This window comes from Haemaphysalis longicornis, unplaced genomic scaffold, assembly GCF_048455015.1.
Source record: "Haemaphysalis longicornis isolate Haplotype H1 unplaced genomic scaffold, Haemaphysalis longicornis Haplotype H1 scaffold_27, whole genome shotgun sequence".
In the NCBI taxonomy this organism is placed as follows: domain Eukaryota; kingdom Metazoa; phylum Arthropoda; class Arachnida; order Ixodida; family Ixodidae; genus Haemaphysalis; species Haemaphysalis longicornis.
In genome coordinates this window covers 2049902-2075577 of record NW_027526325.1, presented here as the reverse complement: position 1 = coordinate 2075577, position 25676 = coordinate 2049902, and the positions used below count along the sequence as shown (strand labels likewise).

The 25676-nt window shown below is 45.9% G+C and overlaps 1 protein-coding gene across 1 annotated transcript; it reads left to right on the top strand.

The window, feature by feature from the left end:
• Positions 1-18769: 18769 nt before the first annotated feature.
• LOC144172907 (uncharacterized) lies at positions 18770-25197 on the top strand. Its single transcript, XM_077701498.1, has 3 exons — positions 18770-18826; positions 22255-23797; positions 24914-25197. Exons 1-3 carry the CDS (start codon positions 18770-18772, stop codon positions 25195-25197), a joined length of 1884 nt encoding a protein of 627 aa, XP_077557624.1.
• Positions 25198-25676: the final 479 nt, after the last annotated feature.

The following is a 25676-nucleotide window of genomic DNA, read 5'->3' as shown; positions in this document are numbered from 1 at the left end:
GTCACGCCATCTGAATTTTTCGTTATAAGCTATGTTGTCATGATTAAATATCAGCTGGTAGTGTGCGCTTCAATCGTTTGTGTAACTGTTGTTCCTTCGGCCTTCGTCCAGCTTAGCGCCAGCAATGTTTCTATCCAAAATCCAAATAGCCCCATTCATTGTGCTGAAACAGGGCGCAAAAAAGCAGGACAGAAATAAGAGGACAACAACACGGGCGCTATCAATTGAAATGTTTATTACAGCGTCAAAAAGTATATGAGAGCCTGTGTGATCCTAACAATCTTGACGTATAACTCGCATGTGCAAAGAACGACCACTCATTCAATATCTGTCCAGATAGGCTACTTTGCAGTCCACTAGCGATATGAACGGGCAGCTAATACAATCTTCTAAATTCATTTTCATATAAAATGCTTCAGCTATCTCCCTTGTTCTCCTATCTTTGTGAGTCATCAAAACTGTAGTACCATTACACAACGGATAGCAGCCGCAACTTTTACAATGAGATGATAAATGTGACGTGGGCGTGCCCTTAAGGGTGTTTGGATTTCACGCAAGCGTTCAGTGAGGCATCGCCCCATTCGCCCAATATACTTTCTTTTGCATTTCAAAGGAATGCAGTACACGACACTGCATCGGCACTCAACAAACTGAGACTTGTGCTTAACACCACAACCCTTTCTTTGGGAATCACCTTTCCTGGGCAGCTTATTGTCAATTCTCGGTATAAGCCTCTCTAATTTATTGTTCACCGCGAATACCACATAATCTTGAAACTCACCTGCTATCTTTTTTATTCTATGCGAACTTTCATGAAGATAGGGTGTAACAGAACACCGTTTCCGCGATTCTTGTTCAATTGCTGATCTTCCGTGCTGCCTCAACTTTGTTAAAACCTTTTTGGCAGCAAACACAAGGGTAAGGTCAGAGAAGCCAGCTTTTTTCTATCTATCTATCTGACGCGCAAAGCTAGTACCCATGGTGTGGGTGCAAGACTTTGTGAGAGATGAGTGCAGGCTATTGACCGCAATCTCTGTTTTTACCACTTTAGAGTGGCAAGACTTTAGAGTGGCAAGATTCAACAGGGGCTTGTTAGACCTTGGGTCATACATCCAGCAGACGCGCTTACCCTTGAAAGTCAGCTTCAAATCCAAAAACTGGATGACCCTGTTTCGCTGCTGCGTGGCGAGATACGACCGAGCCAGTTTCAAGCAGAAAAAAGAACAAGTTCGTTTATTCCGAGGTTGTATTAAAAGATACGAAGGGCAACGGCAAACAGGCGAGATATTCACAGACCATGCGCGATGATAAGTTCAGACACCGCAAGTGTCGTGATCAGTCAAGATTACACTGCCGATACATCTTCCTTTCTTTGCAGGAATAAAAAAAATCCCGCCAATCCACCCCGTGAATGTGGTTGGAAAGCAAAGCTGTAAACGGCCCCCATAACGATTACCCATACGACATCACTTAAATTCACTCACATCGCTCTACAAATAGCAAAACCAGAGAGAAGTGAAATGCACTTAACCGCACCATTTATTACTTCAAAGAGATATTCTTGTTAAGGTTAAATCAATGCATGAAGCATGAACGCTGTTTGGTTGAGTTATATTGGTGTAGCACAAGAGTGGAAACTTGTTTTATAAAATTAAAGTAAGCTCCAACCCGGTGTTAGGCGATCTGTCTTCTCCGTTTCTGCGCCGCGGACGGAGGCGACGAGATTTGCGGCAGGGAAGGAGGAGGAGGAAGAAATACTTCTGTTCAGATTTCTGAACGGTCCAGAGAGACGCCCTGGGGAGTGATTCCTTCTTCTGTGGGGCCCATATGCAGTCCGCGCGGCCTGTGTTCAACCCACTCGCTGAAACTGGGTAGGTAGAGAGGGCCTGGACAGCCGGATCTCCCATTGCTCTTGTTGGGTAGTTGATGGAAAGAGAGGAGGGTGCTCAGGGCTAAAGTCGCACACCCCGATTACGGGCGGAGTGTTCCTACTTCTGAGCAAAATTTACATTCAGCGTCGTAGCGATTCGAATACATTAAGTGAAGATGCGTAGGCTGTGGGAAGGAGCCCGGATTGTATGAGCCGTAGGGTAGCTTGTTGTTCTCTGGAAAGGTCAGGGTAAGGCGAAGGTACGGTCTCTCTCAGAAGGTGATAATGCTGGGTTATCTCCCTTGACGTGACAAGAGGGTGACTGTCCTCGTGCAGCTCCATAGCACGGGAGGGAATAGCGAAGGCTTGTTGGGTGGGCGTATTCGTTTCCCTCCATTAAAGCGTGAGGGGTTGTCCAGAGGAGCTGAATGGAACCGTTTGGGGAGTGGTTTTTTAGCACGCGCAGTGTAGGTCAGGACACTCAACCGTACTGGTAATTCCAGTAGGCTTGCTGGGACAAGATAACTACCCTCCGAACCCCTGGTTGAGCGAGAGCCAAGGTGATGGCTGCCTCTTCTGCTGCCGTCATTTCTTTGGTCCTAAGCGAGGTACACACAAGGAGGTTGGATCTGGAGGTAGCCACGATGATGCCGTATTGCTGCCCTCGATGTTTGGAGGCGTCCATGTAGATAACGGCATGATCCCCACCGAGGGTGAGGGGCACGGTGACACCGCAACGGACATGTCATTGACGAACCACTTCGTATTTTTCGTTCAGGTCCTCGGTTTTTTCCGGTTTGGCCAAGGTTGTTGCGACTGCGCATGGATCCTTCACGAGGCAGCATCGTCAAGCGTTGCTCACACCGAGCAATGTGACGCGTCGGAAGCCTATCTGCGCTACGGTCGCACCCCCTTCAAGCTGGACGAACCATGCTACATGTTTCTCGGGATTACCTCGACAACCGGGGCGTCATCGGCATCTGATGGCTATATAGCAAGCATCCCTCCGGGCGCGGGCAATGGGCACCGTGACACCGCAACGGACATGTCATTGACGAACCACTTCGTATTTTTCGTTCAGGTCTTCGGTTTTTTCCGGTTTGGCCAAGGTGGTTGCGACTGCGCATGGATTCTTCACGAGGCAGCATCGTCAAGCGTTGCTCACACCGAGCAATGTGACGCGTCGGAAGCCTATCTGCGCTACGGTCCCACCCCCTTCAAGCTGGACGAACCATGCTACATGTTTCTCGGGATTACCTCGACAACCGGGGCGTCATCGGCATCTGATGGCTATATAGCAAGCATCCCTCCGGGCGCGGGCAATGGGCACGGTGACACCGCAACGGACATGTCATTGACGAACCACTTCGTATTTTTCGTTCAGGTGAGAAAACGCTTCGGTAAATGTTACAAAAGCAATGACGTATTTCTGTTGGTGTTGCGGTGCCCACGGCAGATGTGTGCGCTTGTTGGTGATTGCATTGTTTCAATGAAATGGCTATTGTTGTTAGCTGGTGATATCGAAAGCAACCCCGGTCCCACTCTGGAGCAGCTTGCCACGGAAATTCGAAAAATGGCCGCGGACGTAACTAGTATTAAGGAAAACAACAAAACAGCGCATGATTCACTGGCCGCGATTCACAAGAAGTTGGATGTGCTGACACACCTAGAAAGTAGAATAACTGAAGTTGAAGAGAGAGTGGATGGAATCGAGGCTACCCTGTCAAGGTTCGGAGAACAGATAGATGACATGGAAAATCGTAGTCGGCGCTCCAATCTTATCATCTACGGCATTCCAGAAACAGATAATGAAACAACTGAAGACCTTGAGTCCGAGGTGGTAAACAAGCTAATCCAGGACAAACTTAATGTAACCATCTCTGGGATCGAAAGAACACACCATCTAGGAGCAAAAAGGGAGGACAAAGTGCGGCCTGTTATCTTTAAGCTACTCGATTTCAGGGACAAAATAAAAATACTTAAGAACTGCCCCAAACTCAAAGGTACCAAGATATCTGTCGGCGAAGATTTTTCTGTCAGAGTACGTAACATCAGAAAGCAGCTTTGGGAGAGTTGCAAAATGAACCGGGATAACCGTGAGAAAGTCTCGCTGGTATATGACAAGATCAAGTTAAATGATACACTCTACATGTGGGACGAAGAAAGGGGCGTCAAAGTAGAAGTACCAAAAAACCGCTCAAGCCAAAAACCAGAGTAAATCAACGTGAAGCACCAAAACGCATCTCTGTGATTAATGTAAACGCGAGAAGTGTGGTGAACAAGACAGTTGAACTGGAAGCGTTTTTACTGGAACATTCCCCCGACATTGTTACCATTAGTGAAACGTGGCTTTCTTGTGATATCTGCAGCAGCCATACCTTCCCGCCGGGCTATGTTGTTCTCCGAAAGGACAGGTGCACCCGTGGGGGTGGCGTTGCAATCCTAGTCAGGGATAATGTACCTGTTACACCAATGCCTGACGTTGATGGTATAGAAGCCCTGTGGTGTAAAGTTACGATAGGCAAGTTTTCCATTTACGTGGGAACAATGTATCGCCCGCCGGGAGCAGGCTCTGATGCGTAACATGTCCTGAATGAATATATGCAACGGCACCTTCATGACTCAAAAAAAATTATTCTGACCGGCGACTATAACCTTCCTGGCCTTGAGTGGGAATACCTTCAAAGTGGAACTGCCGAAAAGGCCAGCGCTGAAGCACTGCTTGATTTAACCTATAACTTCGGACTAAAGCAGATAATTTTGCAACCCACACGTGTCACTGCTTCTTCGCAGAATATTCTGGATCTAACATTTGTGAGTGATACCATTTTAACAGATGGCCTTTCTTGGGAAGTTACAGAGGGCATATCTGATCACAAGGCAACAAAATGTTGGTTATCGTTTCCGAGTGTGCGTAACGGGAGAGTGAAAAAACGTATATATGACTGGGATAACGCTGATGACGTCAGTGTGCTTGACTACATGGAAATTTCATACCCAGCTTTTGAACTTCTTTCAAACGACCCAATGGTATCAGTTGACTGCTTGTGGATACGTTTTAAGACAAATGTGAAAGACTGTTATCTAAATACATTCCAACTAAAATAAAAACAGCGAAAAAAAACTAACCCTTGGATAACAAGAGAGATCATACATCGCAAGCGCAAGCTATCAAGACTTCGAAAGCTCAAAAACAAATATTGCTCACAAAGGTATAACAACGACATTGGCATAAAATCTCGAACTCTTAAAACTTTAGTTCGAAATGCTAAAGATAAGTACATGAATGTTACGTTAGGCAACTTTCTAAAAGCCTCCCCGGATAACTTCTGGCGATACTTAAATTCGGAAAAACGCAAACATAGTAACTTGCCGCCTGCAGACGGATTTCTTAAAGCTGAGCAGTTTAACAATTATTTCCAGTCTGTATTTACTGTCGATAACGGCATTACGTCCCCCTCTAACCCCCAAGTTTCGATAAGAGCAAGCTTGAAGAACTACATTTAAGTGAAGCAGGAATTCTGTCCTTGTTACTCGCCCTAGATATTAAAAAATCATGTGGTCCTGACAACATACCGAATCCTTTCCTTAGAAGATACGTGGAGTGGGTGAGCAAATACCTGCTGCTTATCTATAAAAAATCCTTGGATACATGTGACGTACCCAGAGATTGGAAAATCGCTAAGGTTGTTCCGATCCATAAGTCAGGAAATGAGACCCATCTTTCAAATTTTCGACCTATTTCACTCACTTGCACTGCCTGTAAAATAATGGAACATATAGTACTAAAACACATATTAACCTTTGTTGAGACAAACAACGTGATCAATAAAAATCAACACGGATTTCAAAAAGGGCGCTCACCTACTACTCAATTGCTAGAAACTTTTCACGACCTTGCACGAACAGTAGACAAGCGTGGGCAGGCGGATATCGTATTTCTTGACCTATCAAAGGCTTTAGATCGCGTTTCACATCCAAAATTGCTATTTAAGCTACGTAACATTATCGGATCTGGAAAAATTAGATTGGTTATCCGCTTATTTGTCACATCGTTTGCAGTACGTAGAACTTGAAGGACAATGCTCAGGTACAGTGCAAGTTACGTCGGGTGTCCCATAGGGAACAGTATTAGGCCCCATCTTGTTTCTTTTGTTTATAAATGATATCTCAAATAAGATAGATGCAACCGTACGGTTGTTTTCAGATGATTGCATTATCTACAGAGAAATAAACACTCCGAATGATCAAATTTTGCTAAATATTGCATTATCTACAGAGAAATAAACACTCCGAATGATCAAATTTTGCTAAATAACGCGCTAAAAAACATTTCTAAATGGTGCCACGACTGGCAAATGTTACTTAACTTCGACAAGTCTGTATGTATGACTGTTACTAGAAAAAAAGTGCCATTCATATACCAGTATATGATTGATGGACACGTTCTTAAAAGAGTGGATGAATACAAATATTTGGGAGTTATTATCTCTGCTCACCTGAAGTTTAATAAACACGTATCGTATGTTACTGCTAAGGCCCTTTCTGCGCTCTACTCTCTCAAGCGCTCCCTGAAATCAGCTTCATCTGAGACCAAACTACTTGCCTACATTTCCTTAGTACGCTCTATACTAGAATACGGGATAATAAGCTGGTTCCCACACACTAAAACGTGCGTAGAAAAATTCGAAAGTGTTCAGAGAAAAGCCGTTAGGTTTATTTTCAACAAGTACCGACGCCACGACTCTCCCACAGAGCTTCTCGCCCGTGCTGGCCTCCCAACTAACAGCAGTCGAGCTACAATCCTGCGGCTAAAATTTCTATTTGTTCTTTTAAATGATGGGCTCAGTATTGAAAAAACTCTTTTCTTAACCCCGTCTAATACCAGAAGCACTAGAGCGAAACACAGCCGACATTTAACCGAATATAGATTCCACACAGACACATTCAAGTACTCATTTTTTCCCCAAGCAATCAGAGATTGGAACGCGTTACCAGATAACGTGGTTGTATGCAGAACCCTTGACGCTTTTATGTCGGCAGTATCAAGCCTGGACCATGTCTGAGCAGTGCCCGTATAACTTATCTATTGTGGTTTTCAGTCTCATTTTTGTGCGCATGTGCATGAACTTTATACCGTTCAACCGTTCCCATCTTTATCCCCCAGGATGAATTTTGGTTCACAAAAATGGTATATTGTGTAATCTAGAATAGTGTACTGCCGCAGCTTTCCTACATGGTTCTTATTTTTCATGTTTTACGTTTCCCTTCTACAAATAGAGTATTGTAAACGCGAAGTGTGCTTTGAATTTATTTTTGGTATGTGCTTTGTCATTGCTCTGTTTTAAACGCGAAGTGTGCTACGCAAGTTTAATTGACGTGTGCTATGTCATTGTTATGAATGTATCACCCAATTCCTGCAAAAGCCTCCACTAAGAGGCTAGCAGTATGTTCTAAATAAAATAAAATAAAAAGTTTCTAATTCCCAGGTACTGTGATCTGGTTTGAAATTGGCGCCCGCGTGTGGAGGCCAGCACGTGGAAACATAGCGGGAATCTCGGCGTGATGGCACGCGGAGGAGACAGACGAAGACGAGAAAGAAGGAAGATTCTCGGTCGCCATTCTAAAGCTTGTTCTGCCCTGTACTTACTGTAAATACAGTTTGCTTTTCTTGTTTTCCGTTCGCCTTTGAGATTCTTCAACAGGTGGTGTTTAGCGCTTGAGCCTGTGCTTTTCGGTGACCCTCGTCACGTGAGGAGTTCATATTTCTAAGTAAAGGGAGCATCTTTAGTTTTAGCAGCCAAGAGTCTGGGAGTACGTCAAGTGGAGTGTCATTCTGGGCTGCCCAGCCAATCTGGTGAAGCATGCGGGTACCCATCGCAGTTCTGGGTCGGACCTTCTGGTTAGAAAGATTGCCTTCTATTAGCTGTTCACATTGTGTTGTGGAGCACCGTGCTAAGCAGCCTCTCTGTGGACGCACTCATGAGAAGACCAATGGCCTGCTCGACCGCCTTTCTAATCATTATATAAAGCATCTCTATGTCTTCCTTGTCGAGAAGAAGACAGGGGGTTGACGTAAGTAACTCTCGAGAGGACAAAAGCTTCCATTAATCGAAAGGCACCGGATTCATTTAGGCCTCTCTTCTTGGTGGCAACTCGCCTGATCATGTGTATGATTTGATTATTGCTGTTATTGAGGCGCTGCAAGGAGACGTCACTCTTGGTGTTAGCCTCGAAATGTAAACCGAGAATCTTGATGCTGGGGCTTGGAGTGATGGCCTGATCATCAAGGAGTATTTGAATGTATTCTTTGGTTTGGCGTGAGGGCGGACGACAAGGAGCTGTGATTGTTTACGTGAACACTGGAGGCCACACGCTTTAGCACACTGGCGTACTAGAAGTGAGATGCCATGCGTTGGTGTGAGCTTACTTTAATGTTTGTAACTCTTAACACATGAGGAAAGTGCGCAAAGGGTCGCTAGATGGGCGTGAGTGGTCGCGTGACGCTTTCACGTGGCATTCAGCGAGAACTCCGGGGGTAAACCCGTAGACGTGCTTGGTGAGTACACCACCTGCCTTCCCAGTCTTCGCTTGGGCACATAGCTAAATCGGTAAGACAACGGGCGCTCGCTTTGTTAGTCTGTTTGTTCCTGGTTAGATTCCCGGTGGTGCCAGTAAATGTAAATTCTTTTATTTGTTCGCTGGAGTTTTCCGGTGACACCAACGGTCGCGAAAGAACCCCTGGGGGGTACAGGTAAAAAGCTTTGCTTTAGAAAAACAATGTAGCATGGTAATGCAACACTCAATTCGACACACTGCGACATGCGCCTTGAACAAAGTTGTTGCCGTAGGTTAGCCGTTCCGGGGGGTCTTCTGTTACGGGTCGACCTCCTCACCTCTTGGGTGGAGGTAGTCGTACTGCTTGCGGGTGGGTGACCTTGAACTTCTGCCTCACCGTCCGATTCTTCATCTGAAGCGCTGTCTTCAGAGTTGTTGAAGGATTCTCCGGTGGCTAGCAGGTGTTGGCGGTTGCGTCGTACAACGTTGCCCCTTTCTGCGGTAACTACGTACGACCTTGGCCGCATCCTGTTGACTACCTTTGCCTTCAGTGCTCACGTGTCCCCTTGAACACGGACCACCTGTCCTTCATGCAAGGGCGGAAGGTGTCTTCGCGGCGGCAAAGTCTGCCGATGCTTGTTGACAAACTGGCGTGCCGTTTCGTTCAAGTCTGGTATTGGCGTCCTCAGTCGTCGCCCTTGGAGCAGCTCGCCTGGTGACTGGCCATCTTCAAGAGGGCTAGCTCTGTAATTGAGCAAACCGAGCCAAAAATCATTCTTTCCTTCCGACGGTTTTTTTACGATCCTTTTAACGACTTGCACACCTCTTTCTGCCAACCTTTCCGAGCGGGGAAATCTAGGGCTGGAAATCGTGTGCTTAAAGTCAATTTTTTGCGAAGTTCGTAAATTCTCGGCTGCTGAATTGGGGCCCTCCATCTGTACATACCTCGATGGGAATGCCATACCTCGCGAACATCGCACTTAATTTCGAAACGATATTGGCAGAGGATGTGTCGCGCAGCAATTCTACTTCCGGGAAATTGGACAAGGCGTCGTATGCGGAAATGTACGAGCTGCCAGCATGTTCAAACATGTCAACCCCGACTCTGTACCATGCGTGCTCGGGCACAGATCCCATCAGGACGGGTTCACTTGGTTGTTTGTGGGCATGCTTTCTGCATACTGCGCACTTGTTCACAAGAGAATCAATGTCTGCGTTCAATCCTGGCCAAAAGACGACCAGTCGAGCTCGTGATTTGCACTTGTTAAGCCCCTTGTGCCCGTCATGTATTCTCCGCAGTATCTCCGGCCGCATAGTTGTTGGTATGACGATCTTGCTACCTTTGATCACCACTCCGTTTATCTCAGTCAGTTCATCTGAGAAGGGCTTAAGCGCTCCTTCTAACGGCCTATTATTCCTTAAGGCTTCGATGACAAACTTAAGATAAGTATCAGTGCTAGTTTCCTGCGTCAACCGCGCTAGACTCGCCTCGCTGACGAGCGATGCAACGCCTCTTACGGCGTGGACTTCCACGTCCTCGTTGTCTACGGGCTTGGGAGGTCTGCTGACTGGAGCCCTTGACAGCATATCCGCCAGCACCAGCTGTTTCCCTGGGATAAACTGGAGATGAAAATCGTATTTCAATAGCCGAAGGAAAAAACGCTGCAGCCTGGGCGGCATTTCGTTAAATGGCTTTTTTTGATATTGCTATCAATGGGCGGTGATTGGTTCCCAGGGTAATCTTGCGCCCGTACTCAAAATGATGGAACTTTTCGCAGCCAAATACTACCGCCATCGCTTCCTGTCCAATTTGAGAGTACCTTTTCTGGGTATCCGTCAGTACTCGCGAGGCATAGGCGAGGTATCCGTCAGTACTCGCGAGGCACGGGGAGGTTTCCATGTTTCCCCGTACCGCTGCAGGAGAGCCGACCCTATGCCGTTTTGGGAAGCGTCCGATTCAATCTTGGTCTCTTTTCTGGGATCAAAAATGGCCAACACAGGCTGCCTGCTGAGGCACTTGCGCAGATCATCCCATTCCCTTGCATGATTCTCGCTCCATTCGAACGACGCGTCCTTCTTTATCAGCTGCCGCATCAGTTCCGTTTTCTCAGCCAGCCCTGGCAAAAACTTTCGCGACGCCCAACATTCGCTGCACCCCTAGTTTGTCTGAGGGGGATGAAATGTCAAGCACAGAGCTCACCGCAGCAGGGCTTGGCTGTATGCCCTTGTCCGAAATTACGTCACCTAAAAAGGACATCTCCGTCACTCCTATTTCGCACTTCGCCGCATTGAACGTGAATCCCACATCGCGTGCTACCACCAGGACAGCTCTCAGCCTCTCATCATGTTCTGGTCTTGTGGGTGCCCATATCAGAATATCATCTACATAGACACGTACTCCAGGCATCGCGTCAAAAATCTGGCTCATGGCCTTTTGAAAGACCTCCGACGCAGACGCGATCCCGAACGGCAGTCTCAGAAACCGATACCGCCCGAAGGGAGTCGTGAATGTGCATATTCTGGCAGACTCGTCGTCGAGTGGTATTTGGTGAAAGCCTGATTTAGCATCAAGGCGCGAAAAAAATTTCGCTTCCGCGATTTCTGCCTTGATGTCTTCTCGTCGCGGCATCTCGTACTGTTCACGCTTTAAACACTCATTGATTTTCCTGGGGTCGATGCATATTCTGAGCTCGCCATTCTTTTTCCGTACAATCATCAAAGGACTCACCCAGTCTGTTGGCTCCTCTGTTCCGGCGATGATGCCTGCATTCGTCATTCGGTTGAATTCCAGTCGGAGTGGCTTTCGCAAGGTGAGAGGCACTCGCCGGACAGTCTGAACGACAGGTACGGCGCCGTCCTTTAGTACTATACTATATAGACGTCGAAGGCACCCCGCGCCAGCAAAAACTTGGGGAAACTCCTTCAGCACTTGCTCGGTAGTGCTTGTCGTTACGGCGTTGACCGACCGTTTGAAGAGCCCCAGTGTCTCACTGGCGCGAAGTCCTAGAATGGCCTGGCGTCCCTTCTTTACCACGAAAAAATCGATCTCTGCTGACTTCTCGCCTATGGTGGCCGTTGTTGTTAGCAGTCCGAGATGCTTGATGATCCCGCCGTCGTACGAGCGCAGCACGGAGCTGCTAGCCCTCAGTTGCATGCTTGGTTGCAGGCGCTGATACATGCAGTACGGCAGAAGGTTCGCTTCAGCTCCCGTGTCCACTTTGAGCTCGAGCATTTTGTTCGCTACTTGTGCTTTGACCACCCAGTCACGTTCGTGCATGACCCTCTTGCCAGAGACGTCGAGGATGTCAAAATCTTCTTCACTGCCTTTGACTTCTGCGACTTGCGTGTTGCTCTTGCAGCGAATAGCGAAATGATTTCTACCGCCGCATCGCCGGCAGGTCCGTCCAAACGCTGGGCAGCTTCGTGCTGCGTGCCTCCGCCCACACCTACGACACTTGAACCTTGTGGACGCCTCGGAGTCGACGTCGCGACGTCGACGTGGCTGTTTTGCGTTCCGTCTTCATGTGTCGCGGCAGGTTCAGAAATCGGCGTCGTCTTCACTGCGCCGACTTGACGTTCTCGTCCCCAGAGCTCATTTTGGGCGGCCGATAACTCAGCTGCCATGCACACAAGCTCTGCTTTCGCCGAGTCAGGTTGTTGTCGCGTAGAAGCTTCCCCCGAACTTTTCCGCTGTTTGTTCCGAAAACAATTTGGTCACGTATCATGGAGTCCATCAATGCGCCGAAATTGCATGAATGTGCGAGCTTCCGCAAATCCCTTAGGAATTGCTCCGATGGCTCACCTGGTGACTGCATTCGCTGGCAAAACAGGTAGCGCTCGTGCACCTCGTTCAGCTGAGATGCGCAGTACTCGTCGAATTTCCTGATGACGGTGTCATAATTCTGCCGGTCCTCGCCTGCGTTGAAGACAAAATTGTTGTAGACTTCTAAACCGTCGTCACCAGCCACGCTTAGTAGCAAAGTGGTCTTCGTGGGTCCTGGGAGCAACTTTTTTCTCGGCGATGATGCAAGTAGAAACAGTTCGAACCTCTGTTTGAAGAGGCGCCAGTTTTTTCCGATGTCGCCGGCCAGCTGCAAGTGCTCCGGAGGCTTCAGGAATTCCATGTCGATTCTTCCGATGCGTAGGCTGCTGGTATCACATGAACACTTCTGGCACCATGTTTCGCTGCTGCGTGGCGAGATACAACCGAGCCAGTTTCTAACAGAAAAAAAGAACAAGTTGGTTTATTTCGAGGTAGTATTTAAAGATGCGAAGGGAAAGGGCAAACAGGCGAGATATTCACAGAGCATGCGCGATGATAAGTTCAGACACCGCAGTGTCGTGATCAGTCAAAACTACACTGCCGATACAGACTCCATCTTGGGGAACCTCACTTGTAAACGCCAGACCCTGACTTATATCGTGAAACACCTTCAAAACCTCATTCACACGTTGCTGAAAACTGCATGTCCGTACGAGCAAGAGATAATCATCAACATACCTGAAAGCCTCAAAAACTAGGCCTCCCAGCTGCTTCTTCAGGACAGGGTCCAGCCTGCTCAAAAAATATTGCTAAGTACAGGAGCCACACGCGATCCAATACAAACACCGGACCTTTGAGTGTAAACCTTCTCACCCTAAGAAACTAGGATGGACTTCCAATAAAAGTTCAACGATTCCAGAAAGCTTCCAAGAGACATCCCACAACTGTTAACAAACTTCTCTTCGTCATTGTGATCCGTAATGCACTGTTTAACACTGTTTAACACAAGCCCCACGTTTAACACTGTTGCTGTAGAAACGTAATATCAGCACCCACAAGAGTAACATGCAATACGGAAACAAGCATCGACCTCTTTATAACTAATTTTTGTCCAACCATTACACAAGCAGGTATCCTTGCTTATAGTGTGAGCGACCATATGCCACTTTTTCTTAGTGTAAAACGCCGACCGCCTCAAACGAAAGGGAACAGGCCTATGATGCGATCGATAACACCTAATAGTCTTGAAATGTTTAGCTTTGATCTCTCTTTTACCGACTGGCAAAGTGTTTATGAATCCCACGAACCTGACACTGCATATGAAATCTTCCTGGACAAATTTTGTGAACTTACCAGAAGCACTTTCAGCCACGTCCTATCCGAAACCCTTCTTCAAAAATTAGAAAACCTTGGATTACACTGCAACTGTATTTAAAGATAAAACATAAACAAGCACTCTATAAAAAAAATTTAAAAACACGAGGCAAGGCAGATTTTACTATATTCAAGCGTTTTCTTAACTAGTCAAACAACGAAGTATGTCATGCCAAAACTCGCTATAACGAGGACTACTTTGCCTCCTGTGCAAATGACAGCAAGCGACTATCGAAAAAAGTAGATTCCTGACTAAATCGAACGCCAAATAGCCAACCAATCACAGTTATCAACGAAAATAGCCTCCAAATTTCTGGTCAGTTACTACCTGACACGTTTAATGATCACTTTACCGAAAACAACGATTCTGTTACTAGCACAGACCCCTATCGCTATATCACTGCCGAATGCCCTGAAACCATATTTTTACGTCCGACAGATGTTAAAACATTGACGGCTCTCTTTTCTCAGTTAAGCAACTGCTTAGCCTGTGATGCTTATAACCTGCAAATTAAGCCCATAAATATGTGTTTGATATATTTGCACTTATATTAACCCATATATATATAACCTTTCTCTCGAGAGAGGTTTTTTCCCAATCAAAATGCAAAAAGGCGAAAGTACTTGCTGTGTTAAAAAAGGGCGACAGAACAAAGTTGTCCAACTACAGACCGATATCTATCTTACCGGTATTCTCCAAAGGTCTTGAAAAAATTATGTTTTGTCGCCTGTCAGGTTTCTTTGAAAGTAAAAATATAATCACACAAAACCAGTTTACTTTCCATAAGCATCTGTCAACTCAGTCTGCCCTCTTTGATATAAAAGAATCTATCTTAAAAAACCTAAATGAACGCTTATTAACGCTTGTGTTTTCCTTGACCTAAGCAAGGCATTTGATTCTATTAGTCACTCACTGCTGCTCAAAAAGCTATCTTGTTATGGTGTTCGCGGTGTTGCCTTAAAACTTATCACTTCATATTTAGCAAATAGAACCCAGTATGTACAGTTAGACACCCCCTCCAAAATTAAATCGGTGAAAATTGGCGTTCCTCAGGGAAGTATATTAGGCTCTCTTCTTTTTAACATTTACATCAATGACATAGTAAATGTAGGTTACGACACTAAATACGTTATTTATGCTGGTAATACTACTCCGCTATTTAAATCTAAGAAAGTGAGGACCCTAATAACAAAGGCTAACTTGGTGTTAAAAAGCATCCATGAATGGTGTGTTGAAAATGGCCTTAAAATAAACACAGGCAAAACTAAAGCAGTACTATTCCATGCCATAAACAAAAACATCACAATTGAGGCAGATGTAACTTTGGCGTCCTCAAAAATTGAAATCGTGAGTTCAATGAATACATTAAGCGTTTGGTTTGATGAACCTATCACCTGGAGTCATCAAGTACACTGTCTTGCTGGCAAACTTTCCCAAATTGTAGGTACACTTTTTCGCCTAGGTACTTCCCTCGCAAAATAAAATTACTGATTTACAATGCCTTATTTTTTAGTTCACTAAGTTACTGCAACCTTGTATGGGGTACAACATCAGCAAAAAACTTAAATTGTCTCTTCCTACTTCAGAAAAAAGCAATTCGAATAATTTGCAATGAACCGTACGATTTTCCTACAGAACAGCTTTTCAGTGAGCTCAGGTTATTAAAACTTGTACACTTATTTTTTTAACGTTTGGCATTACTGTATAACAGGGAACAAAAGAATAATCTAAACTATATTTGTAATATAGCTTCTCTGGGGCGTCATACTATCTGTTACAACACACGATCTCCCGAATTCTGTCAAATACCCCAATCAAGAACTAACTATAGAGTACAAATGCTACGCCACACATCACCAACCTTGTTAAATTATCTTATTGATCAAAACGTAAATCCGGGATCCCAATAAAACCTACTGGCATTTTACCTTCAGCAGTGATGTATACTTCGTCTGTGATTGTATTCCTTCCTAGGTATTTTTTTGAAATCTTATTTCTCCGAAGTTTTTCCTGTTGCTATGTGGTGACAAAGGTGTAATCTTTTTTCTAACAATATACTGGTTATTCTTGTTTGTATTTATTTCGGTGGTGACAAAGACGTCAGTTTGTTTTCATTACATTGTACTGGTGATTTCTTGTATAAATGTTTATTTTTACTTCCCTTCTCTTTTTCTTTTCTGATTTTTTTTCTTTTTTTTCTCGTCCCGCTGTCTTGCTACCCTGTGTGTCTACTGGTTTTTTGGGCTGGTCAAGTTGTCTGCGAGCAACGTTTTCCCAAATCGTCAGTCGTGCTGTTTTTGTGAGCTTTACGAGAAAATAAAAGTCATTCACTCATTCATTCATAACACAAGCCCCATTCCAAGCTCTGGGATAGTATATCTGGTGAACATTCGTGGTTTCTTTGATAGATCTATGCCGCAAAGACTCAGTGAGGACTACCGGTTTGAATGAGCTCTAACCACGTCTGGCAAATCCAAATAACTACCAAGCATTACATAAGTGGTGTCGAGAGTTCAAAAATATTGTTTTAAGCAAGCAATGGTTGCGGTGTTACGTTGCCAGGATGCCTGTAGTACGAACCAACTGCCACAGTAGAGCAAACACTCCGAATTATTTTGCACAGCACTGTTTCAACACAAGTCACTATCAGAATCGATCTAGACGCTAGTCCGACTTTTATGGATCAATACAAAACACCACCAGTGCGGGACGTACGGTCTTTAAGATATACTGTAGAGGTAAACGGGAAACATTTATGATCTGCGATGGCGCTATCGAGTCTAGATTCAGGGCCAAAAACTATATGAAGCTTAGTCATTTCTAATAACGATATGACATCTGCTTATTTTTAAAACTGTGACAGTCAACTAGTATGGATCTTAGTTCAAATTTTCTAGCTAGGTCTTGGCGGTAGGATGTGCCGTGATGATGGCTATCTATAGATAGGCACACCACTATCTGTGGCACTGTTGTACGACAAGGTTTGGTTATCGTGAATAATTTATTCAAACAAAGCTAAAAGTCGCCACCCTTACCTTTGGCGTACTTGATTAGTTTTTGCCCTTCCAGCCTGATTTTCAGAGAATAGTCTTCGCTTGTTCCTAGTTTGGTTACTTTTAGTTTTCCGCAGCTTTGCAGCCCGCGGTCCGTGTCTTTATAAGATAGAAATTTCACTATCTTTGTTTGGTGGGTGCATAATGGCGTAACCTATCAGTTTGTTTATTGCTTCAATGAATTCAATTTTGTTTCTTTGGTACCATCGAGGCATTTCCATATTCATTTTATATTATTTCATTTGTAGAACAATGTGTTTATCAAGTGCGCGTTTTTTCTTTATGACAATACAAAAACAACCATTTTCCTGAATTACATGTTCTGAAAAGATTGAAGCTGTAACAACACTCTCACTCAAGCACAGCCACACCCCAAGGGAGCAGGCTTTTGAGCCCAACTCTGCGCTAACGTGTTGGCTGATCAGTTACTTTTCCTTCAATACCAGCGATACCACTTCCACCATACTTTCAACGGCTTTGAACTGACCTAAGTTTTTAGGTGGCCTGAAACTTCCGTAATCGCCCCTCTGGGTTTGCGCCAGAGCTACGAAATGATAGTATGCCAATTATTTTAGTGTCTTAGTTCAATTGAAGTTTATAAATTTATTCGGCTTTCTTGCAGTGCAGGCAGTGCACCCCGCAATGCCTCATTGTGAGAAAGAGCACGACGTGGTGATAACAAGAAAAAATCTGGTATTTATTTTCTGATCCTCAGCGGCCTAATACAGCTTTTCGTTTTTCCAATTTCACTTTTGAGCGCGCGGTACTTACAAAATGCTTTTTGATCGGTCGCTTGTAGACACCTTCAAAAGTCGCTGCACAATGTGCATGTCGCAGAAATATATTTTCCTGTACTGCATACAAACCTCATCCAGCACAAATGGAGGTGGGTACTCGCGTCATCGGCCAACGCATGACGAGGCCCGCTATTCTGGCAATATCTCATAGCGCATACCACAGGTCTCGCTCATCCTCGTATTATCGCCCTCCCCCCACACTCGTTCGCAATTTTTGGTTCTCAGCTTTTCGTGTCGCTCTCTCTTTTACGTCCTCTTCGCTCCCACAGTTAACACGAGGCCAATGGCGAGGCACGATGCAAAACCAAAGAACGGGCGCTTGTCAGCTGCGCTCTAAAAGGGATATACAGACAAACGCTTGTATAACGAAGCGTGCGGGACCGTGGTAATTGTTCGTTATACACGTCACTTTGCTATATGCGTCGCGCAGTAAATTGACACCCTATAAAGCAGATAAGCATATATAAGAAGCAGAAGTTTATTCAATCTTACAAGAAGATGAAGGTTACAAAGCAAAATTATACAGACGAGGGTCCCATAGTCGAGACTGCACCAGGACCCTCAGTTAAATATTACATAGAAGAATAAAACACAGTGAAAGCCCCTAGAATCATATTATACAGTGGCATATTATACAGCTATATGCATTGCAGAGTAGTAATATAAATTATAAAAAAATATTGACAATATAGCAATACAAAATAAGTAGTATATTTAGGGCGGACTCAAAGAGGGAGAAAAAAAGGACAAATAGAATAACAGGAAACGCAATATTATACATACAAAACTATAGTAATATTCAAAAGAACACTAGGGAATGTTCACGAGATAGAAAACAATAAACCGCGCATCTAGCTGAAATTTCTAAACACCCTATGCCACAAGAAACAAAAGCAGGCATAATTACATTCACTCAGTATGAGAAAACACGATGAATAAAAAAGGAAAAGAAGGAATTAAAGTGCAATGTAACATATATTAATAAAACCCAGTGCAGCACTACAAACATGCATTCAGCGAGAAAAAACAATACGCAAAAGTGCAGCAAATAGTACTCGAAAATACACAAAAAATTTATCTATGACTGTTATTACCATTCAGCACTCTAGAAGAAACTTTTTAAGAAGCCTTTTAAATGATGATAAAGATGATAGAGCTTCAATTTCATCGGGCAGGCTGTTGTAGTTTGGAACAACTGAAAAATGCGAATGCATTTTACCGTAGTTAGTGGAATAAAGTAAGCAAATAATTAGAATTAACAGCGAACCTATATGTTTATTCACATCAGATTTAAACTCCAATAGGCGAAAAAAAGTCAACAATTTTCTTCTTCCCTGTAGTATGACGTACTGAATGCGCAACCACCACCGACCTGATGCTATCGAGGTTCACGGCATGCTGCGGCGCGAGGTCAGGGAGTGACAAGATATATATCTGTAGCGCCTAAAATGCCGCTATCGCTTCATGTGTAGTCGTAACGCTTGGCTCCTCTGCAAGCTCTTCATCGCTACTCGCCTGGTCATTTGTGGCGTCCCTTTTCTCTATGATGGCCTCCACGATGTCGTCCGTTGTAAGGTCAGAGCAAATTAGGACCTGGTCGTCCACCGAGACGTAATCGTCGGCCGTCACAACCAATTACAGTCGCAACCAATTACGTACAGTCGCAACACGCACTGTACGTGTTTATGGACTCCTGCACCTCCGTGGCCGAAATGGGTGACTCACGATCGTCGGCACATCTATCGGCTGTGTCGTCAGCTTCAGTGAAGCCAGCACTGCGCCAGCAATTGCGCAAAACGTCGGCGGGCACCTTCCACCATGCGCCGGTAACCATTTCAATGGCCTGGCGGACGTTGATCCTAGTTGGCCCTTCAATGTTCGGTTGGAGCTTGAGCAGAATTCGCTGCAGCATCATCGTGCGGTAGCGGGCTTTAACGGACCGTATGATCCCTTGGTTCAATGGCTGCAGCACCGACGTGCAATTCGGCGGCATAAAAAATCACATCCACCTGATTTAGCACCGGGATCTTGTTGTGTGCGGCGCAGTTGTCGATGAGAAGAGCAATCTGGCGATTCTGAAGGCGTATTGTTTTCTGCAGTTGTAAAATTCAGGTTTGAAAAAAGTCCGGCGTCATCCAGGCCTTTTTGTTCGCAACATAATCTGCTGGAAGGCTACGCATGCCCCTAAAGCATCGTGGCTTTGCCGACCTCCCAATCACTAGCGGCTTCAGCTTTTCAGTCCCTGCTGCATTGCAGCAGAGCAGCACAGTCAGACGTTGCTTGGACTTTTTTTCCCCTTCGCAGAAATCTGTTTTCTCGCACAGGGTCTTCTGAGGTCGCAACTCATAAAAAAGAGCAGTTTCGTCGGCATTAAATGTGTCTTCCGGCCTGTACTTGTGCAGCCCCTTACAAAAATGAATGTTGCGATCCAATTAAACTTTTATAGAGTTCTTATAGAGTCTAAAGAAACTCATTAGAAACTCATGGCAGACTCATGTCCTAACGAGTCATCTCTGTAAGATCTCTGTAGAATTTCAAAAAAGACCTCCCTATAAAAACTCACTCTACTTATCTCTACAAGATTTCTATATAATTTCAAAAAAGATCTGCCTATAAAAACTCACTCTACTCATCTCTACAAGATCTCTATAGAATTTCAAAAGAGACCTCACTATAAAAACTCACTGTACTTATTTCTACAAGATCTCTATAGAATTTCAAAACAGACCTCCCTATAAAAACTCACTCTACTCAGACTCGATAAAGATTATATGCACATTTTAGCGAACTCATTCCATGAAAGTTCTATGGAGTCTCCCCTATAAAAACGTTTTTTTTAATTTTTGTAGGGGATTCACTATAGCTACTAACTCTAGTTAAGTTCACTAGAAATTCCAAAGTTTTAACCTGATAATTCAAGAAAGTTTCTATTGGCTCACTTTGAAGTTTTTTACAATTTTAAATTGAACATCTGGATGGACACTAACTTTTTCTTTATTGCAGGTCAACACGGATTCAACAAAAGCTTCATCGCCAGCCGAATTTCCTCGAGTCTGTTCAAGTTTTTTTAAACGATCTGTTTGCTCAATATATATACTATACAGAATTTATGAAAACGTTTATGAAAAAAAAATCGTGGAGTCCATTGAGTGCCGACATGTCTGATGATTATCGCCCGCGCCTCGAAGACCTGGGTTTCATCCCAAATTTTTAGATGGGGGTGGTGCACGGAGAACGAAAATGTCCGTATGCAGGTCAAAGGGTGCACACCGCGATCACTGAATTGAAATCTTTAAAAAGTTTTATAACTGACTTCAAAAGTTTGTGGAGATCACTCCCAGCAATTTTGGCAGCTAGCGGCGGCCGGAGACATGTCGAAAATCAATTTTAATTGCCCACCGCGGGAGCTCGGATTGCCGCGACACTAGCGAAAAAATGCGAAAGATATTCCCTGCTGGTTCTGGGTGAGGTCAGATCTACTCCGTTCCGGAACGGGAAGCAAGCACTCTCCGGAGCTGCTGTTGTCGGTGGCCTAGTTTCGCCAGGCAGTTTTTGTCACACATACCTGCTAGATTTACGTAACGAATATATGCCATCCCACCTAGCTTAGTGCAGTGATTTTGTGTTCCTCTGGGGCGGCGTGACACTAACAGCGCAGTTCGCTGTTTTGAAGATATGTCTGCATATCTCACAAACCCAAACGCTACAATATATTCCGCTAATGAAAGCACGCTTATGTATACTTAGCACACAAAAAAAGCACAGAGCAGAAGTTTGGTGTAAACCACTACACGTCGAAAAAAGAATTAACAATAATAAGTTATTTCTTATAGCCAAATTTGAAAACAAGACTTTATGCCAAGTGGACGCAAGCTTGGCCTCATCATCGTTCGCTCGCGGACTTCATTCATTCGACGAGTCGGCACTCCAGTTATCCCTCGCTAACATACCTTTCGTTGAGGATAACATGAACTGTATATGATCGCAAGTGTAGAACTGCAGTGTGCAATACAGAGAATCCCCCAAGGAGCAAACGCGGAACAACGTTCTAAGCCAGCTAAAAACATTTCTTTCAAGCGAAAAAAGATCGTACGTGAAAGAGGGCCTCAGTCCAAAGCGGGCCCTGAAGCCGCCGCTCGCACTAACTAAACCAACCAACGCAGAAAAAGAAGAAACATCCCCCTCGCGAGGGGCACGATCAAATGCAGAGCATTTCTGCGGGGGGGGGCGCGCCTGCAAGTCGTATGGATTACGTATTGGTTGTTGTTGTTGTAATTGTTGTCTTCCAGCGTAGACATTGTCGATGAAGTCGATGGTGAAACGTGCGGTGAACCCCCTGCCGCGGCTATGACGCAACGTGGAGCGGCTATGACGCAACGTGGCGCGGCTATGACGCAACACAATCCAACACAATCCACTTTAATCCAATCCAATCCAAATCCAAGCCAATCCAAACTAATCCAATCGAATCCAATCCAATGCCCCTCGCGAGAGAGTGTTATAGCGCCGAAATCGCGACCACGCGAACGCATGATGCTGACGTCACGATCACGCCACAGATGTTAGCGACCGCAGCGCGCGCGAACGACATATGTGGTTTAAGCGCGTTTAAGAACGTTTGTTTAGCCTGTGATGTCGTTTAAGAACGACATATGTAGTTTAAGCGAGAGGGTGTTGCGCACGTCCCCACCTGTTGTGCGCCCGAACTGAACGCGGCGAGAGAGGGCGTTGCGAGCGGAGAGAAGGCGATGAGGACGCGGGGGAGAGGGCGCACCTCTGGCCGACGGTTGAATGAGTCAAGGATATAAGGCACGTTCGTAACCTTCCGTTTTGACCAGAAGAACAACGTAAAGAAATACACGTGGATCGACTGGTCGGAGTTCAGGAAGATCAGGGACCGAGAAGAAGCGGACGTCGAAGAGATAGACGACATCGACGAATGGACCGACAAAATCGCACGCAACGTGCGAGAGGCAACAAAGGAGATTGAAACGGACGTGGAAACGGAAGCCATGGATAGCAGGCTGGCACACCTGATCGAGGCGAAAAAAGCCATCCAAGACAGGTGGAAAAAGCAACGACTTAACAGAAGACTGCGAAAGAAAGTGGCTGAGCTCAACAAAGAAATCGAAAACCACTGCAGAGTCCTGAGCAACCAAAAATGGAACGAGATGTGCTGCGCGGTCGACGGCCAGCTACACAACGGTAAGGCGTGGAATCTCCTCAAACACCTCATGGATGAAACCAAGACTAAGCCGCATCAACGAGACAGACTGGCCAAACTTCTGCACCGGGAAGTCACCGAGAATGGAGCCGAAGCCGTCACACAGAAGTTGAGAGACAGGTACGTGCCGACGACGCCCACGGTGGTGCACGGCCCGTACCGAGGCCGATCCAACGAGCGCCTCGATCGGGACATCGAAGTCGAAGAGGTACGGACGGCGCTGCACTACCTAAACACCAGGTCGGCGCCCGGGCCGGATCGCATCACCAACAAGATCCTCAGGAACCTCGACGACAAATCCATCGAGAACCTGACAGCATATTACAACAAATGCTGGAGAAGCGGCAAGCTCCCAAAACAGTGGAAAAAATCAAAGACAATCCTCATCCACAAGCCAGGGAAGCCACTGAGCACGGACAACCTCCGCCCAATCGCACTAACATCTTGCGTGGGCAAAGCCATGGAGCACGTCCTACACAATCGGTGGCAAGAGTACCTGGAGGGAGAAGAGCTGTACCCGGAAACAATCATCGGCTTCCGACAGCACCTCAGCACACAAGACGCAATGATCCAAATCAGACATCAAATCATTGACGACAAAACAAGAGACAACAAGGCCATACTAGGACTAGACCTGGAAAGCGCCTTTGACAAGGTCACGCATGCGGCGGTCCTAAGACAAGTGTCGGAGCTCAACATGGGAGAACGATCATACCAATATATCAAGGACTTCCTGACGGGCCGAACAGCGGAACTCAGGGCAGGAGAACTACAGGCAGACGAAAAGGAGCTGGGCAGCCAGGGCACCCCACAAGGGGCAGTCATCTCGCCCATGCTCTTTAACCTTGTGATGATCCGAGTGGCCAAGAGATTGATCCAGATCAAAGACCTGTGCCATACAATCTACGCGGACGACATTACACTGTGGGTGAATGGCGGAAGCGACGCGCACATTGAGGCCACATTGCAAAGGGCGGTAGAGGCGATAGAAGAAAGCTTGGAAGGGTCGGGCCTGAGATGCTCTCCGAGCAAATCAGAGCTGCTGATCTACCAGCCAACGAAAGCGCACCGAACCAAGAACAGAGAGAGCGAAAAAATCAAGATCAGAACCGGCGACGGCAACGAAATCCCAACAGTCAACATGATCCGAATCCTCGGTATGCTTATCGAAGCACACGGAACAAACGGCGGCACAATCACACGAATAACAGGCAAAGCAGAAAACGCACTAAGAATGCTCAAACGGATCACGAACAAGAGAGGCGGAGTGAGAGAAGACAACCTCACAAGGCTAGTCCACTCCTTTGTAATATGCCATATCACGTACGTGGCAGCGTATCACAGATGGAACCAAAGCGAGAAGAACAAGCTCAATGTGCTCATCAGAAGAGCGTATAAGGTGGCCCTAGGACTACCGGAAAACACGAGCACGAAGAGACTGCTCCGGCTACGCATGCACAACACGCTCGACGAAATAGCGGAAGCGCAGCGTGCAGCCCAACTGGAGAGACTCACTACAACAAAGGCCGGAAGAAGAATTCTGGACAATTTAAACATAACGTATCACAGACAGCAAGGCCCCAAATGCTCAATACCGGACGAAGCCAGAAGATTCATCAGGGTGGACCCTCTCCCTCGGAACATGCATCCAGAGCATAACGCGGGCAGAAGGCAAGCCAGAGCGAAAGCCATGGTGGACACGCACGCAACGGATACATATGTCAGATACGTGGACGCGGCGGAGTACGCCAACAGAGACAGCTATGCCATAGTAGTGGTGGACAACGAAGGGAAAACAAGAACAGCAGCCAGCGTGAACTGTAAGAAGGCTGAAGAAGCCGAAGAAATAGCCATTGCCTTGGCCCTTGCTGATCAAGACTGCAGGACAATTGTCAGTGACTCAAGACAAGCAGTCAAGAACTATGCCAAAGGAAGGATCAGCCCTAAGGCCATCAACATCCTAGAGACAACAGAAATAAAAAAACGAAACGTCAGAATCAAGTGGATACCGGCACACACCGGAAAAGTATCGGAGGAAAACACAAACCACAACGAAACGGCAAATGCTCGGGCGCGAGAGCTAACGGACCGCGGCCGAGAGGAATGCCCGGAGCTGTGGTACATCAACAAAGACAGAATGACAGGATACGATGAAATCACCAAACTGTACAGACTGGCAAGGAGAGAACTGCCACAACCACACAAGAGCCTAAACAGGAGACAGGCTGTCCTGTTCAGACAGCTACAAACAAGAACGCTGCTGAACCCAGCAGTACTACACAAGGTGTACCCGGACGCGTACCCAGACGACAAGTGCAAGGTGTGCCGTGACGAAAGAGCCACCATGGAACACATTCTGTGGGATTGCAAAAAGCATCCGGATGAAGCACGAAGACGGATATTCCCGCCGTCGCTCGAATGGGCGACGCGGACAGAAGACCAAGAAACGCAACTCAAGGCCATCCAGCGGGTCATCGAGGCGTTAGCCAGGCAGGGACTCGGCGAGCCTGAAAAGGCGAGTCGAGACACTTGCAGGCGCACCAAGAAGACGACGTAGGCCGCGTCTAAAGCGCGCGCGCTTTACTGCAGGTCAAATAAACGTTTTTCCAATCCAATCCAATCCGTTTTGTGTCGGCTTTGTGGCTCAGTTGGTAGAGTACCGTGCACCTTGCGTTCCGCCCGCAGAGTCGTAGGATCGAAACCTGGCGCCGGCAAGTATTTATATAGTGTAGGGGGAGCGATGCGGACGCGGACTACGGACGCCAACGCGGGTGACATCGTGAGTTACTGAAATGCTCTGTATTTAAAAGAAATGAAGACAAACTAGTTTGAAGCGGTGGATAACAACTCATCTTTATTGCACAGTGACACAAAAAGAAAGAACGAGCCTGACGCTGCTTCACGTCACTACAGAAGCAGAGAGAGAGAAAGCGAAACTTAACAAATTAGTGTGCTGGCGTGCCGCTTGTTACACTCCGAACCATTCTCTCGCCAACAAAAGTATTTGTTTTGAATATTCAACGCGTTCGAGGTCTC

Excerpts from the sequence above, each read along its gene's own strand:
- LOC144172907 (XM_077701498.1), top strand. The coding sequence starts at position 18,770 with ATGCGCAACCACCACCGACCTGATGCTATCGAGGTTCACGGCATGCTG. Across the intron at positions 18,827-22,254 it reads ACGGCATGCTGCGGCGCGAG|AAGAACAACGTAAAGAAATA; the intron begins GTCAGGGAGTGA and ends CGTTTTGACCAG. Across the intron at positions 23,798-24,913 it reads CAACATGATCCGAATCCTCG|TACTACACAAGGTGTACCCG; the intron begins GTATGCTTATCG and ends TGAACCCAGCAG.